Source organism: Heptranchias perlo, chromosome 7 (assembly GCF_035084215.1).
Source record: "Heptranchias perlo isolate sHepPer1 chromosome 7, sHepPer1.hap1, whole genome shotgun sequence".
NCBI lineage: Eukaryota > Metazoa > Chordata > Chondrichthyes > Hexanchiformes > Hexanchidae > Heptranchias > Heptranchias perlo.
In genome coordinates, this window is record NC_090331.1 from 50,480,499 (window position 1) to 50,498,672 (window position 18,174).

At 38.5% G+C, this 18,174-nt stretch overlaps 1 protein-coding gene across 4 annotated transcripts in view; it reads right to left on the reverse strand.

Annotated features, from left to right (window-relative positions):
- Positions 1–18,174, reverse strand: part of ubr3 (ubiquitin protein ligase E3 component n-recognin 3) — a 323,662-nt gene that overhangs the window by 168,557 nt on the left and 136,931 nt on the right. For all 4 annotated transcript variants that reach the window (XM_067987503.1, XM_067987502.1, XM_067987501.1 and 1 more), the window contains 2 exons: positions 5,746–5,895; positions 4,254–4,387 (listed from right to left, as the gene is read on the reverse strand). In XM_067987503.1, coding sequence (XP_067843604.1) covers positions 4,254–4,387; positions 5,746–5,895 — 284 coding nt within the window. The remainder of the gene's footprint in view (positions 1–4,253; positions 4,388–5,745; positions 5,896–18,174) is intronic.

An 18,174-nucleotide genomic window follows, 5' to 3' on the forward strand; every position in this document is an offset into this window, starting at 1 on the left:
TTCCTCCAATTAAACATTGGAAAGTCCAATGACATTGTCTTCGGTCACTGCCACAAACTCCATTCCTCGCTACTGGTTCCACCCAACCCCCACCCCCGGCCACTGTCTCAGGCTGACAGACTTTTCTCAACCTTAGTATATTATCTGACCTTGATCTGAGCTTCCGACCCTATATCCTCTCCATCACAAAGACCACCTACTTCCACCTCCATATCATTGCCCATCTCAGCCCATCTGCTACTGAAAGCTTCATCCATGCCTTTGTTACCTCCAAACTCGACTATTCCAATGCACTCCTGGCCGGCCACCCATATTCAACCCTCAATATACCTGAGATCATCCAAAACTCTGCTGCACATATCCTAACTCGCAGCAAGTCTCAGTCACCCATCACCGCTATGCTTGCTGACCTATATTGGCTCCCGGTCCATCAACAATTTAATTTTAAAATTCTCATGTTGAAATCGCTCCGTGGCCTCACCTCTTTCTCCCTGAACTCGGCAGCGTCGGCGCTGCGCGTTCCCTGAACTCGGCAGCGTCGGCGCTGCGCGTTCCCTGAACTCGGCAGCGTCGGCGCTGCGCGTTCCCTGAACTCGGCAGCGTCGGCGCTGCGCGTTCCCTGAACTCGGCAGCGTCGGCGCTGCGCGTTCCCTGAACTCGGCAGCGTCGGCGCTGCGCGTTCCCTGAACTCGGCAGCGTCGGCGCTGCGCGTTCCCTGAACTCGGCAGCGTCGGCGCTGCGCGTTCCCTGAACTCGGCAGCGTCGGCGCTGCGCGTTCCCTGAACTCGGCAGCGTCGGCGCTGCGCGTTCCCTGAACTCGGCAGCGTCGGCGCTGCGCGTTCCCTGAACTCGGCAGCGTCGGCGCTGCGCGTTCCCTGAACTCGGCAGCGTCGGCGCTGCGCGTTCCCTGAACTCGGCAGCGTCGGCGCTGCGCGTTCCCTGAACTCGGCAGCGTCGGCGCTGCGCGTTCCCTGAACTCGGCAGCGTCGGCGCTGCGCGTTCCCTGAACTCGGCAGCGTGCCTGACAATATCTGGATCAAATTCCACGTGGCAGACTTGATCAGATTTCACAATCCAGACAAAGGGTTGGGTGAGTATTGTCCTCCCATTTCCTGTCAGTGAGAATAAAGAATTTGCAACACAGCTTTGTAGATAGAGGCAGCCATATTAAAAAAAAACATTAAGAACATAAAAACACAAGGTTACCACTTTATTACAATGCTGCCATCTGCTGATCATTCTGTGCATCTGCTATGACAAAACATTTTTTAAAAAATCCACGAACTATAGAATGTCGATTAATTAGAATACTTTAGTCATGATTGCACTGATTCAACTGTTCACAAATATATACACATTCTTTTGGGAAGCACGGTCATGGAATGGCCATTTGTAATAGCGTAATGAAATCCAAACATTTTATGCCCATTTGTGTTTTTATTTGGAAGGTGGTCTATTAGTTGTGTTTGCTTGATCAGTGTTTCAGACATTTGTAGATATAGAATCATAGAAGTTTACAACATGGAAACAGGCCCTTCAGCCCAACATGTCCATGTCGCCCAGTTTATACCACTAAGCTAGTCCCAATTGCCTGCACTTGGCCCATATCCCTCTATACCCATCTTACCCATGTAACTGTCCAAATGCTTTTTAAAAGACAAAATTGTACCCGCCTCTACTACTGCCTCTGGCAGCTTGTTCCAGACACTCACCACGCTTTGAGTGAAAAACTGCCCCTCTGGACGCTTTCGTATCTCTCCCCTCTCACCTTAAATCTATGCCCCCTCGTTATAGACTCCCCTACCTTTGGGAAAAGATTTTGACTATCTACCTTATCTATGCCCCTCATTATTTTATAGACTTCTATAAGATCACCCCGAAACCTCCTACTCTCCAGGGAAAAAAGTCTCAGTCTATCCAACCTCTCCCTATAAGTCAAACCATCAAGTCCCGGTAGCATCCTAGTAAATCTTTTCTGCACTCTTTCTAGTTTAATAATATCCTTTCTATAATAGGGTGACCAGAACTGTACACAGTATTCCAAGTGTGGCCTTACTAATGTCTTGTACAACTTCAACAAGACATCCCAACTCCTGTATTCAATGTTCTGACCAATGAAACCAAGCATGCTGAATGCCTTCTTCACCACCCTATCCACCTGTGACTCCACTTTCAAGGATCTATGAACCTGTACTCCTAGATCTCTTTGTTCTATAACTCTCCCTAACGCCCTACCATTAACGGAGTAGGTCCTGGCCCGATTCGATCTACCAAAATGCATCACCTCACATTTATCTAAATTAAACTCCATCTGCCATTCATCGGCCCACTGGCCCAATTTATCAAGATCCCGTTGCAATCCTAGATAACCTTCTTCACTGTCCACAATGCCACCAATCTTGGTGTCATCTGCAAACTTACTAACCATGCCTCCTAGATTCTCATCCAAATCATTAATATAAATAACAAATAACAGCAGACCCAGTACCGATCCCTGAGGCACACCGCTGGTCACAGGCCTCCAGTTTGAAAAACAACCCTCTACAACCACCCTCTGTCTTCTGTCGTCAATCCAATTTTGTATCCAATTGGCTACCTCACCTTGGATCCCGTGAGATTTAACCTTATGTAACAACCTACCATGCGGTACCTTGTCAAAGGCTTTGCTGAAGTCCATGTAGACCATGTCTACTGCACAGCCCTCATCTATCTTCTTGGTTACCTCTTCAAAAAACTCAATCAAATTCGTGAGACATGATTTTCCTCTCACAAAACCATGCTGACTGTTCCTAATCAGTCCCTGCCTCTCCAAATGCCTGTAGTTCCTGTCTCTCAGAATACCCTCTAACAACTTACCCACTACAGACGTCAGGCTCACCGGTCTGTAGTTCCCAGGCTTTTCCCTGCCGCCCTTCTTAAACAAAGGCACAACATTTGCTACCCTCCAATCTTCAGGCACCTCATCTGTAGCTGTCGATGATTTAAATATCTCTGCTAGGGGACCCGCAATTTCCTCCCTAACCTCCCATAACGTCCTGGGATACATTTCATCAGGTCCCGGAGATTTATCTACCTTGATGCGCGTTAAGACTTCCAGCACCTCCCTCTCTGTAATATGTACACTCCTCAAGACATCACTATTTATTTCCCCAAGTTCCCTAACATTTACTTTGCACTTTCATTTTTCATCAGTACTCAATCCAAAGACAGCTTGTAATTTTTTAAAAACTAATTTTCACTACAGGAAATGCTCCGATGGATATTTGGATGAATACACAGTAGAAATCCTTCGATTGTTCCTTAAGCTCCACTAAACTGTATGGACTTTTGGCAAAGTTTAACTGCTGTTTTTTGGATGGGAGTGGTAGAGTTTGTAATCAAGATGAAAAAAAGGAAAAAAAGAGATTTATCACCAGTTAGATATAGAACTCTTCTCTGCTCTAACAAAGTGTCTCCACCCCACCCTCAAAGTACACTTCCTACTGCATCAATGTACCATTTTTATTTAGCTCAACAACCATTCTGGTTATGTCTTGGAGTGAAACTTCCAATTAGTGCTAAATTAGAGAATTTTTTGCTGTTAACTTGAGTTCACAAACAATGAGCTTAGGCCCATTATAGCCATACAGAAGAGACTTTCATCCTATCACCTGTGTCACAAAAGTGAAAGAATGTTAATCTGACCCAAAGCAACATCCAGTCCCTATTTATTTTCTCTCATACCACAAGTCACAGTTGGCATGGGGTTGGGGAGAGAAGAGAAGGAGAAGCATTAATGTCTTGCTGCCAGGCCTACGCCAATACCATAGTGCAAAACAATAATGAAATGTTTGAAGAGCAGAGAGGGTGAGAAAAGGCCCACAACCTTCATGCTGTACCCAAGTTAGATCAACTTACTTCACATTATGGACTCCCATCCTTTCAGTCCATCATTTTTGTGTCAAATAGCAATTTCATTATCTCTGAATATATGCCACTAGATATTTGAGCAATGAAATATAAAGATTTTTTTTTCCCTTTGGCTTAACTGGCTCACTGTGGCCTGATCTGAAAAGATTTCACATTAGTATGATAATGACCTGCAGACTTGTGGAGTTTTAATTCAAACAATGTAATTTTGGCCATTGTGTCATTCACATTGCAATTCTAACTGAAAGCAACTATCATTTTGTGTTCAAATTTAACTTACAAAAATAGAAAATTTGATGTATTTTATATATACTTTTTTTTATTCCAACAAATATAACACTTACATCTTTGAAGTATTGCTGCAAATCAGTGATCCTGATATCGTGTGCAGTTCCACAGGTATCCTCAGGGTAAATCTGCTCTTCATCACTGGTTGGCAGTTTCTTTGGTTCAGTGCTTCTGCGACGGTGCCCAAGGACTGTTATGAATTCACAAGTCAGTACTGGCATGTATAAATGCCAGAAATACAGTAACAAGCACATGATGATTCAATCCTTTCTCTCAGAATTGCAACTTCCAAACTATCATGCATGAGAAATTAGCAAGAGCAACATTCATTTAATTAAAAAAACCATAAAAACCAGTGAAGATAAAACAAATAACAACTGCATTCACATATGGGGAAAAAACTACTTTGTTTGATCTTATATATAAAACTACTACTAAAACACACACACACACACACACACACACACCTCTGTATAGTTGCACCCAACGGATTGAATCCCTACATAGTCTTATAATTCCCCCTTCCTCATAGTCTACATATTGGATAGAATGAGAGTACTGAGGGAAATCTTGAAGTTGGAGTAGAAAGAGTAAATTGTAGCTGATAAATTCTAACAAAATTTAAAATAAACAATACAACAAATAATTTCAGCTGAAACCATTCAACGATAACATATATACCAATAATTCTCCAATTACTCTGTTCCAGTTTTCCAGGAGTATATCTATATCAACTTTAAGACTAGATAAGAAAACCAATCTATGGCTATCTAAAAGGGATTTTTATACCATTGAAGTGCAGTCCATATTATAGGAGCATGGGTGAGAGGTGCTGAGTGGGTCTCTCTCTGGCGGTTGCACTCCATAGTGCAAATGTCCCCACAAAAATGTGGGTCTACAAATTGCCATCAGATTAAGGAAGCTAATTTCAGTGAATTAAACACAGGTAGCCAGTTCCCCAACACCCACATTTCCATTAATATAGTAACTGGTTCTCCGCTTTCCACAGCGGAGGCTAGCACAGCCGGACTTTAAAAGTAAAAGGGTGAGAGCAACGAAAGGAGGTCATTTTTCCTAGATGGGAGAGAAACAATTGGGCAATATATCATTTCAGAATTAGTTCTCAATTTTATAGAGCAGTGTATAAGTTGTAGGCATGGGCATTATTTAAAATAATAGTATTAACATTGAGCAATCCTAATTAAATATCCTTTATGAAAAACCTTTCAGGACTACAGAAATTAGTTTTGGCATACCACTCAGAATCATTATGTTAGTTCTCTGACCTTTATATTCAATGCCTTGGGAGTATTAAACAGAAGCCAGCTTCAGGGAAGAAAGCATTCTGTGCAACGCAGCTGGATTTTCTTTTGGAATCATGTGTCATCCCAGTTTAACAAGCTACATGTAACAGCAATTTACCTCTTGGGAGTACAACAATAAGCAATGTCATACTTCTATAAAATAATCGTCAAATTTAGTTTATATAAATGTATCGTTGATATCAAGTAGTGCAAAATAAAATTTACAACTTGTGAAATTGGTTACCTGATGAAGCCTGCAACAGAATCACTAATCCAGTTGGTCTTTCCTGTGTTGATGGGCCACTTTGTCCACAAATTACACAGTCATACACAGTTTCTGAATCCTGCTGTTCTGATGATCCTATATCCATGGCAACATCACTATCAGGTGATTCTGAAAGAATAGCCTCTGTAATTAGAGTCCACTCAAGTAGACACATTTACACAAATAAAGGTTTAAAATATGCGCATTTATAAAGAGAAACATTAACTGAAATGCAATGAAACTCCATATACATTCACCCCTCTCCCTACCCCATTTTCAGCTAAGGCAGATCTGAGAGATAGAAGCTTGCCTCTTTTATATCCCAGATTGAAAACATGCAAGGTGAACCTGGGAAAGAATGACTGCAGATTAAAATATTTAGAATTTTCTAAGCTGCCTTGCAACATATGTCAGAAGAAAAATATCTACTTTTCCACTTCCTGGCTTGTAAAGAAAAGCTCCACTAATACTTTATTGTTGTAATACAATACAATATTGGAAAATGTGAGGTTATGCACTTTGGCAGGAAAAATCAGGGAGCAAGTTATTATCTTAATGGCGAGAAACTGGAAAGTACTGCAGTACAAAGGGATCTGGGGGTCCTAGTGCAAGAAAATCAAAAAGTTAGTATGCAGGTCCAGCAGGTGATCAAGAAGGCCAACGGAATGTTGGCTTTTATTGCTCGGGGGATAGAATATAAAAACAGGGAGGTATTGCTGCAGTTATATAAGGTATTGGTGAGACCGCACCTGGAATACTGCATACAGTTTTGGTGTCCATACTTAAGAAAAGACATACTTGCTCTCGAGGCAGTACAAAGAAGGTTCACTCGGTTAATCCCGGGGATGAGGGGGTGGACATATGAGGAGAGGTTGAGTAGATTGGGACTCTACTCATTGGAGTTCAGAAGAATGAGAGGCGATCTTATTGAAACATATAAGATTGTGAAGGGGCTTGATCGGGTGGATGCGGTAAGGATGTTCCCAAGGATGGGTGAAACTAGAACTAGGGGGCATAATCTTAGAATAAGGGGCTGCTCTTTCAAAACTGAGATGTGGAGAAACTTCTTCACTCAGAGGGTAGTAGGTCTGTGGAATTTGCTGCCCCAGGAAGCTGTGGAAGCTACATCATTAAATAAATTTAAAACAGAAATAGACAGTTTCCTAGAAGTGAAGGGAATTAGGGGTTACGGGGAGCGGGCAGGAAATTGGACATGAATTTAAATTTGAGGTTAGGATCAGATCAGCCATGATCTTATTGAATGGCGGAGCAGGCTCGAGGGGCCGATTGGCCTACTCCTGCTCCTATTTCTTATGTTCTTATGTAAACATGCACTAGGGCTCGACTCAAAAATAACATGCCACAAGTCAACAAATTATCTGATTATACTATTAGTCAGAACAGAAAGTTTTAGAATACAACTGCAATGAATATGTTTAACTTTCTTCTAGATTATTCATTAAAATACGTAATCGAATTTGTTCCCCTCGTAACCATATTTTTCCATTAAAAATAAGATTTCAAATAATGTTTTCACTTAGGAATGGCCCCTATTTATCCTTGGTTCCTTTCCAGACATTGTTCAAATATTAAGCTTTCCCATTTGTGTGCAAGTTTGGAGTGCAAATAAATGAATAGGTAAAAACTAGAAACATTTAGTTGCTTTGAGCAATTCAGTTTGAAATGTTTGCTAGAGCTAAGAACGTTAAAGGTGACCTGATAGAGGTCTCCAAAATTATGACTGGATATGAGAAGATAAACAATAAATGTTTCCACTGGTCGCCAAGGCAGTAACAAGAGGGCACAAATTTATGATGATCATAAAAAGAATTAAAGGGAAGCTTAAAAAAAAATCTTTATAGTAAGTGGTTAGATTTTGGAATTCTCTGCCCCAAACCATTGTTGAAGCAGAGTCCACAGGTTAATTCAAAAGAGAATTACGTAGTTGCTTAAAAAAAATGTAAACTTCTCTAGGTTGTACTCTTCTCTGCTCCACCATCAGTGGTACAGCATTTATCCATTTAAAAGATGAATTTTTAAAAACAAAGAAAACACTTGTCAAGGAGGCCAATATACAGCAAAAAGATAATGTTCTGTATGATGCTCTAGCCACAAAAGTACAGTTCTAAAGGTGTTGCAGTGTGCAGCTGCATTCTCTAAGAGAAAGATCTAGTCTATCCATTAATCAGAGGCGGAAGCATCGAAGCCACCATTTATAACCTCCCTGTTAAAACCAAAAAAGCACTCAAAAGTTGTTCAGTAATCATACTTCATCCCAATCAAATGCCCCACCCCTAGGTGGATGAATGCTGTCAATCCCAGATTCCCCTTAGTCTTTGTTCAAGGAAACTGCTAAACAGTCACATTATTGCACATATTCTTGTCACGAGCCTGCTTCTAGTCTTCAAAACAGAGGCTCTCAAGTCACAAGAGCCATGGCTTGCCTCTCCGGACAAAATTGGACTCTACTGTAATGGTCCCTGTGGTTTAATGACACTGACATTCAGTGTCTCAGCTCATATGTGATTGGCAGCCATTGGTGCGGTATTATAAAGCAACCAGTGTTAATAATAACATCTCCAAGTGTCAAACTTCATCCCCCAATCAGAAGAGAATGAAGGAAGCATAGAAAAATGGCAGAAAATAATAAAGGAAAAATAAGTTGTATACAATAATATACTTCGATGGAGCTATGACAACAATACCAATTTTTTAAATACACAAATACACAATAAGATTTAAAAAGCATTTGGACAGTTACATGGGTAAGATGGGTATAGAGGGATATGGGCCAAGTGCAGGCAATTGGGACTAGCTTGGTGGTATAAACTGGGCGACATGGACGTGTTGGGCCGAAGGGCCTGTTTCCATGTTGTAACTTCTATGATTCTATGCTACTTAATTGCATTTCAATTACTTTGACCCAAAGAAGTCAGTCAGAATTTGTAAAGAAATAAACCTCATTTTGCATGGAACTACAGAAACAAATCCTTAACGGATCTATGCACTGTTTACTAATGTTATGGCAACTATGAAATCTAAGACTTGAGTTCAACACAATTTCATACTGATCAGCTATTTTAATCACTTTTTAGTATGGAAAATGAGCCAAAACATGCAAACAGGAAGCAAAGCCTGTAACAAAAATCTAGCTAGGTACAAGTTAACCTCGCTACCTTACTCTTGCACTTTAGAGAATCAGATGGCTTAAGAATATATTAATACTGGGCACCAAACTACTGTTGACATCTTTCAGTTTAAATCAGTGCCGTGAATGATTAGAAATGAACAGAACCAAGACAGGGATAGCTGCCAGGGACAGAAAACCCTTGACATCTCATTTCCAATTATCAACATGAAGCTCAAAATCAGGATTACCTTGAACGTGACCTTTGTTAACATATTGTATTAATAAAGGGCACTAAGTAATTTATCAGTGTTTTAACCAACTTGGGTTTAAAAAAGGGTCAATGAATTAAATTCTGTATGTCTTCACCTTCATTAAGGTGAACAGTCCACATGTGAGACTTTTCTGTCCACACTATGAAGCTTTGTATGAACTAATTTAACAGAGCACATCACATGGTTATAAACATTTTATTTTCAACCAGTCTTGCAAATAACTAAACAGCAATGAACAAATATTCAACTCTCAAGTAGGCTGAATTTCCTGAAAAACCAACTGTTTACAGTTACTATTTGGGCTTATGAAACACCATTTTCTCACTCAAAATGCATGACGACGGTTTCCATGAACCAACCACGTTCCTTACAATTTGAAATTTTTTACTTCTGGCAAGAGCAGAAAGTGACTTAGCCCAGACTTAGCCAAATAAGTCTGATTATGATTAAGTTGTTTGCTGTAATTTATGTAGGATTCTCACAGGATTCAGCCGTTCAAAAGTAGGAAAATATCCAGTTGCTAATCCAGTTTCATGCAAGCTAAAAGGAACTAATTAAATTTATTTACAATTAATTTACAGCAGCAAGGAAATTGAGAAAATACTGCACAGCACAAGGAGAAATGTACAGTACATGCATCTAGGGCTTTAACGCAAAGTAATCTGGTCTCCCAATAAACTCTTTCAGGTCTCCCTTTTTGATATCTGTAAAATTATCAGGACAGATTCTCCTGTTCCCAAGCACGGCAAATACAGGAAAGTTGAGCGGGGAGAAGTACGCGGCTGTAAGGGAGTCCACATGATTTTCTATCCATGTTTGCACTCTTCCCAGCCCAAATTTTATGTTTGCATTGCATGTAGGTGATTCAATAGCCCTCGGAGCAGGAAAATCTGCCCAATCATCTTTTGAAATATCAAGTGTCTTGCAGAGCATATGTAAGCTAAAGCTTATGGATTTCTATAGCATGGAATAGCCTTAAGTCCAAGTAAAATTGCGGAACTAACCCAGAATAAATTTATACACAGATCAAAGTCCAAGTTAGGAAAAGCATATCTGAGCAGCCATTTTAGTTTTTAAGTAAACTGAATCTCTCTTGGATCTGTTTTACCAGTTTCTGAATATCTATACACAAACTTCTTATAACCAAAACTCTAGACACACAATATTGCTAATGGCTACAAGGTACAAATTCTCACATTGCAAAGAAATTCATTCTCTTAAAAGGGATTTAACTAAATTATGTTAAATTAGGATGAGGCAGTTGAGCATTCTTGAAGTTTAGTATTGACTGAAAACCTAAAACAAATCACTTAGTCTAACTAACGTTTGAATGGTGCATGCAGTTAAACATACACACTCAATAAACCAGCATATACTTCACAATTTGTACACATATCCATTGGAGTCTGTGGTTTATTGTGATTTTATTTGGGAGATTATTGCTATGCTTGCTCTTCCTCAACTTTGCAGGGTTTTAATGAGCTTCGTGCTCCGATACAGTGCTACATGAGCATTAAAATCAAGAGTTTTACCTGGAAGTAAAGATGCAAATACCAGAAGGCAGCACTTCCTTTCAAATCCCTCCCTGCCAATTCAGCTGATCCCACAGGGATTATCAGAGTTGAAAGAAACTTTGAGACATTAAAGTCAAAGTGCAGTGTGGAAATGTCAACTACCAACAAGTGTACATGGAGGCACGAGTGCAATGACCATGTGAAACAATGGCTAAAGCCAACACAAGAAACATCAAAACAGTTACATGGGAGGTTAAATCCTTAATAGTTGTTTAACATCTAAGGTAAACACTTCCATAATGGGGAACCTAGTATACTTTTTTGGGGGGGGGGGGGGTGGAGAGCTGGCAGGGAAAATGGCAGCAGAATCCTGCTTAGTCATGGAGCTTAAGCAGATTCTGGTGCTGTACTCAAAATACACATTAGTAAAGGAAAATTCACCACCATGTTGATAATTCTAAATATGGTTTTGGCCCTGCACTTCAGTCGCTAACTGAAATTCACTGGAGTACACGGAACAACAAAGTTCTTGGCTGGAAATAAAGAAAGAATGTGTGTTTATACAGCCTTGTCACAACCTCAGGACATCCCAAAGCACTTTACAGCCGATGAAGTACTTTTTAAAATATAGTCACTGTTGTAAGGGAGTCAAAGACTCTTTAGAAGGAACTCACAACAAACCTGGACCCATTGCTCCAGAGGAGTTTAAGAGAGAGGTATATGCAAGAGTTGTCCTGCCACCTGTGATATTAACACATTCTGGAAAGGTAGAGAGAGTTATCATACTTCAAAGATAACAAAAACAATTTCTTGATTAATACTGTTGTTTGAAAAGCCCCATGAGTAATGTAAAACATGAAACCATGAAAAATATGAAACCAGATGAGGCCATACATAAGTGGCTTTTGATTCATAGACACTTTTTTTATTATTAAAGTCCACCTCCCAACCACTGGCTTATCCTACTGTTTACTAAGAAATGAGCAAGTAGTCATTTTTTTTCTGACAATAAAAATCATCCAATTTGTACTGCTTCTAGCTGACTCCCTCTCAAGGCAGATTCTGAATGGATAAGACATGTATCACAGCTTTATTGGCAGAAACAGGTTTTAGTACAAGCACAACTGTGATAGAAATTGAAACTGGCACTTATGTCCTTTGTAACCACAAATAATTTGAAGAGGTAAGCCAAACACTTCCAGTGTCAATGTTAATGTATCAGTTTGGCTCAGTTGGTAGTACTCTTGCCTGTGGATGAGAAAGTGATGGGTTGAAGTCCACAACAGAACTTCAATACATAATGTAAACTGACACTCCAGTGCAGTACTGAGGTCATATTGCATTGTCAGTGGTGTCCTTCAAAGAAGACACTAAACCGATGTCCTTTCTACTTGGCCAGGTCTTTAATGATCCCATAGCATTATTCAAAGAACACCAGGGTGCCCTGACTGACATTCCTTGCTTGACAAATGCTATTATATATAAGTTTAATTGGTCAATCATTTTTTTTTGTTTGCGAAATGTTTGCCTGCACATCAGACCCCACATTCAAAAATAATTAATTGTGTGAAGTGCTTTGCAACACTGATGATGTGATATGCTATAGAAATGCAAGTATTTTCTTATCTATGTTTTTTAAATGAATTGTAGACTTCATGAATTAAATACGTTTCTAACTCCTGTTTGCGTACTGTTGGAGTCCAGATCTAATGAACCACATTTTACCAGCTGAAAACAATGTATATTACCAGAGACAGACTAATGTAATTGCACCAAATTTTGATCCACTTCCCTAACAGTTCCTAAAAGTAACACATTTATTTAAACATTATTGTTAATTTATCGAAATTGCCAAATACATTTGCTGTGTCGGACAAGCAGTTATTTGTGTCAATAATAAAATGTCAAGCTTATTTCTGCCCACTTGTGACTGTTCTGTACTACTGTGTAATTTATAATCAGTTCTAATTTCAGGGATTTAACAAAAATGTGTGTCTTTGGCTCATGCCTCTAAATCATGTATAGTAAAACTACATATTAACTAACGTAATAACTAGCTCTTCTGTAGTTCCCTTGCACCACAGCTCTAGCAAAATGCACACCACAGCTGAATATACTCAACATTAAACTTTAAAACTGTAGATTACATTTCAAGCAGGTAGAGGTTATACTGAATGGAGGTTGCATACAAATGTAGTCTTGTAATACAAAACTTAGCTTTTCTTTGATACATACAAATGTTGCTCAACATTACAGGCGAATGCTTAAATGTACATTTTTAAACCTTCACTTATGCTGCACTCTAGTTGACGAACATTAATAAATGTGTTGAATGCATAAGATTAGCAAAAATTATATAATTTTTAAATGCCATTTCACCGGTTTTCTACAAATTTAATCTTAAAGGTTAATAGTATATAGACATCAAGCACAATTCTTGCTTGTTGCCTATAAAATTACTTGGAAGGGTGGTGCAGTACACATCGAAGTTCCTACATGCTGTGCCATGGAGTCCTAGGAGGTAGATAAACTGCTGATATTTTACGAGGCAAGCTCCTGATCACATCCATTCCACCAAGATGTGGTCCTGAGCAAAGGCCAAGTATTCATCTACTGAAGGAGGGAGGGGCAGAAATCTGAGGAACATAGTCACCTGCCTACACTATAAGGCAGAAATGGCCTATGAAACAAAAGGTGACATATTGATGAAAAATGTACTTGTATTATTTTCTGCTTTAAAAACAGCACACTACATTAACCTATTGAGTAATAAAACAGTAATCTTAATGGGAAATATGAACCAAATCAATCCTGACTCCATAAAATTCCACCCTGTTGCAAAATTATGTAGATACAGAAGTGCATGTTATCTGTATTGCTGGTGTGATGCACTTTTAGATTGCTGAAGTTTGACTATTACTATTAGGAGCTCTTAACAGAAATCAATTAAAAAAATACAACTCACAAAAAAACTCATTAGTTAACCATTTATGAGAGCACCAGCAGTGGAATGAAATAGCTCATCTCCTTCCTGTGAGTAAGCATACTGCTCCCAGAGAATAGTTTAACATATTCAGAAAAATTAGATCTGGACCCCTCTGCTCTGTGACCACTATAAAAAGAGAGCTAATTCATTATGGGATCAATAAAGCAACTCAGTGCCCGGAGTACTGCTGCGTATCAACACTGAGTCCCAATGGGCTGCTGAAGCCCAAGGCCAATGGAATGCCAAATTGCACAGCTAATCATAACACAACCCGGAAGTGCCTTAGGAGCTACTGTACCAGTAGTGCAGTAGGTTCATTAAAGCTCCAATTCTCATGCAGATGACGGGCAGTCCTATAACTCAAGTGGAGTGACTTAACAGTGCTAAGCGTTTATATTAAGATGTGTGCTGCTTCAACTGGGTCCTTTCTCTTAAAAAGGTACATTATTGTTTTTGCTGCAGCTGTTTAAAAATGAGACATCTCTTTATTAAAAAAAATCCTCAATTTGCTTGACTGGAAGGTACGGACTACAAAATAAAATCAAAAGATTTGCAAATCATTTAATATTTGTACAGAAAACACAGTATTTCTGAAGATCTGCAAACAATCTATAACAAACACAGATTCAGATAGTACAAAATGATCACTCACTTGTAAAATGAAGGGATAAATACTGAAATTTAGTTTAACATTGCAAATTACATTACAAGTCACCAAGTTATAAAGCATACAGCAGGATTCAGGTGTCTAGTCATCCTGTCAGGCAAACATTGAACCAAGCATTTCAAAGAACCAATCACTTCAAAATTACAAATATGGTAAACCTTTACTTTAAAAAAAAATTAAACTGTTCCATTAGCCACTGGCTAGGGACTTTGCAATAATGGAACATTATAGTTGTAGAAATCAATTTCTTATGATGTAATGTTATGCATTTCAAGATTGACACAAACTAGCAACATCATGTAACAAGAAATGCACCATTATAAATTAACTTCAAATGTCAAAAATGTTTTCAATTTCATAAAAAAGTACCAATATTTATTTTGAAATGAAGGTCAAAGACCAGCTATGATATTGTTCCAGCACAGCCAATAAAAGATATCTTCTATTACCATTGCTTCAGGCTACAGCAAAATGTATTACCACTATGCCAATAATACATTATACAGTACAAAACATTCACAAGGATTGGCAGATATAAAATATCTTTCTAAATCACACAATAAAGCTGACCTCAAACTAAAATTAGTTTGTTTTTAATCTAATAGGTTGTCACAGAAGCCACTACCAACCTACAAAACCAAAACAATTCATTTCTTCTTTCCCAGATGCTCGACTCTAACCCTATCCACCCAGTGGAAACATGGCAGGTGGGCAGTTAAATATGAGCAGGTTATTTAGCTGCTCAGATCCCAACCATTTTCAACCTTTGTAATGTTAATCTGCAGGGTTTTGAAAAGGAGATGAGGTGCCTGCCTAAAGCAGGAGGGAGTATCATAAATTTATGCAAATCGGATCCGATTACATCAACAGGAATTGATTATAGTTTATTTTTTAAACCAGGGTTGGGCAGTAAAGTGGCACTGGCTTTCAGGCTGAAGACAGAAGAGGCCCTTCTGGAAAGTCCAAATCTTTCCTTTTTGGGGCCAGAATGCTCTTCCAAGCCCTACAAGGAAAGTCACAGCCTCCCCCTTCCCTTCCGCAAGACCCTCCCAACCACTTATCTGGAAGTCAGCAGGCAGCCAAGGAGTGCCCAATCTTCGCTGTCAGAAGCCACTCTATATTCTCTTCATGGTACTTGGTATTGGATAGGATATCGGCAGCAGAGTTTTGGATGAGCTGAAGTTTATGGAGGATGGAGGACGGAGGATAGAAGGCCAGACAGTACATCATTGGAGTAATCAAGTAGAGAAGGGACAAAAGCACGTATGAAGCTTTCAGCATCAGATGGCCAGAAGTGGAGTAGAGCCAGGTCACGTTACTGAGGTGGAAGTAAGCAGAGTGATGGAGAGGATATGAGATTGGAAGCTCAGTTTGAGTTCAAACAGGATGCCGAGGTTGTAAAGTGCCTGATTTAGCCTGTGACAGTGGTTAGGGAGGGAAATGGAGTTGGTGGCAAGGGTATGGAGTTTGTTGTCAGAGCTAGCAGCAGAGGTAAATGAACTGATTAATTTGAAAAACAAGCTCAAAATTGGAAAGAGATTGCAGTTCAATATAGTACAGTAAAATTTGGATTGTAAATTCAGATACATGTATAAATGCTTCACTATTTGTGTTGTTTGTCAAAAATAACATTTTCCTGTACCTACATTTTCCTATATTTTGAGGGCACATAAACTTCTATGAAGGTTTGACTTATACACTAGATTACATTTAGTCCTGAAGACTATGAATCTATTTTCTCCTCAACCCAACTCCCAAGGTCACTGACCGTGAGAGGGTGAGCAACCAACTCATTCTGAATCAGCTGCCAGGGGGTGTACAAGAGCAATCATGGGACAACTCTCCGTTTCCTTGTCCCCAAAAGCTGCCTTCTTTAGCAGCATGTTTGAGATCAAATACTTTGAGTAAAAGGATCAGAGATGCATTGTACCATGTCACTCTACTACACTGCAGTACATCTTAATGCCACTGTAGCAAATGTTAAAGCAAAGCAATTTTTTTTTAAATGTTATTGTTAGAATCACAGCACCATAGTACAGCCAATAACATGTCATTTTGGTGGCTATCAGAACTAAATTACTGGACATAAAAAGAAAAAGCCACAATGTTGGAAATCTTAAATTAACAAATGGAAAATGTTGAAATTGGATAAACCCAGGTTAACGTCAGGTACAGTATAAAGAATTTTTACAACTCAAAAACTTTACTAGACCTTTTACATGAATAACTTTACCCTAAGCACCGAACATGCTTTACAATCCCCATGATAATTTTTCATCAAATGTTATCACAAAAATAAATCTGAAATTTTCAAAACAAAATCAGAACTAAGGCAAAACTCAACTCATTCCAAATCAACAGTATGTTTAAAAACAATATAAAGTCATATAGCTTAGCAACAATATGCAACTGAGCTGATTAGTTTACCCAGCAAAAATGTCTCATGCGTTCTTGTTTACTCTGTACATGGAAGCATTTGTTTCATCAACTCGCCATCTCTACATAATACATATTTTATTTAAAATATACACCATTTGAAATTAACGTTAAAAATATCCTGAAATGTTATTAGTCAGTAGCATTAAATGCATAATTATGGGTGTTTATTCCAGGTAACTACACAAAATAATGCTGCATTTCAATCTGCAACATTAATTTAAGTCAAGTTTTTATATCAGTCAAGTCTATAGAAACAATCTAATCATCTACCACCATCTAGTGTCTCCACGTGTGCAGCAACACACTAATAATACAACATATTAACCATCTAAATATTTTTCCTTTGTAACTTGCGTTTCTTGCACCTATAAATACAACTGCAATATTAAATACTCTTCCAAACTTATTCAAACCTGTCAGACATTAATAAATTATATTTATTCCAACAACCTTCAGTTAAACAATGGGTCCATGGCAATAGGGTCACATTCTTTACATCATTACTTCTTTTATGGACAAATTATGGTTACTCAATCCACTATTTAAATAAGTGGTTTAAATATTATTTTCTATATTTTACTAATGCAAAAATTAATAGAAAATTTGTATCTGTGCCAAGTATTTATGCAACAAACTCCACCTAAGCCATGCTCAAAATTACTTGTAAAATTAATGTATATATAAAATTAAATAGCTGGATAGTGGATGAAAGCCAACCTGATCTGAAAATAAGCCACCTCTACCAAGAAAAAAAATTGTTGTGAAAGGCAATGTTGAGACAGTTTATGTTGTTAATTGATATACTGCCGCTTTTAAATTTAAGAATTGCCAGAATTTGAGATGTAATAGCAACTACCGAATAAACACATTAAAAGTAATATTATCTTAACTTTTAAAAAAAGTTTAGTTCCTGATCAATACATATGCCAGTATTGTTGAAGATGTTATGCTTTCTTCATCTAGCACTTCTCGTTACTCCCCCCACCTCCCAAAATGAAAGTTCAGAGCCTGGAAGCTGCCATTTTAGGTTTGTGTGCACTGGGATTAAAAATAAAATATTCTGTGCCGAGCAAATGGTGGCAAAATTATAGTATAATGTGCAGGAAACATCAAAGGAGGAAAAAAGGCTCAATTTAAATAGATTTACTTTTAAAAAATACTCCAGTTCCAATATTCTGATACAGCCTAATGGTCATAAATACCTTCAATCATATTAGGTATCAATTCACATCTTTTCAACAAATATAAAGGGAGCTAATTTGTTATTTATTACACATCTTAGAAAAATGTGATAGGAATGTTTATAAAGTTTGATCTTCCAATATAAATAAATGAAAGTTAATTTACCTCACCTCACTGGATTTCAATTCTCTACTTTCATCAGGAAAAAAACATTACTA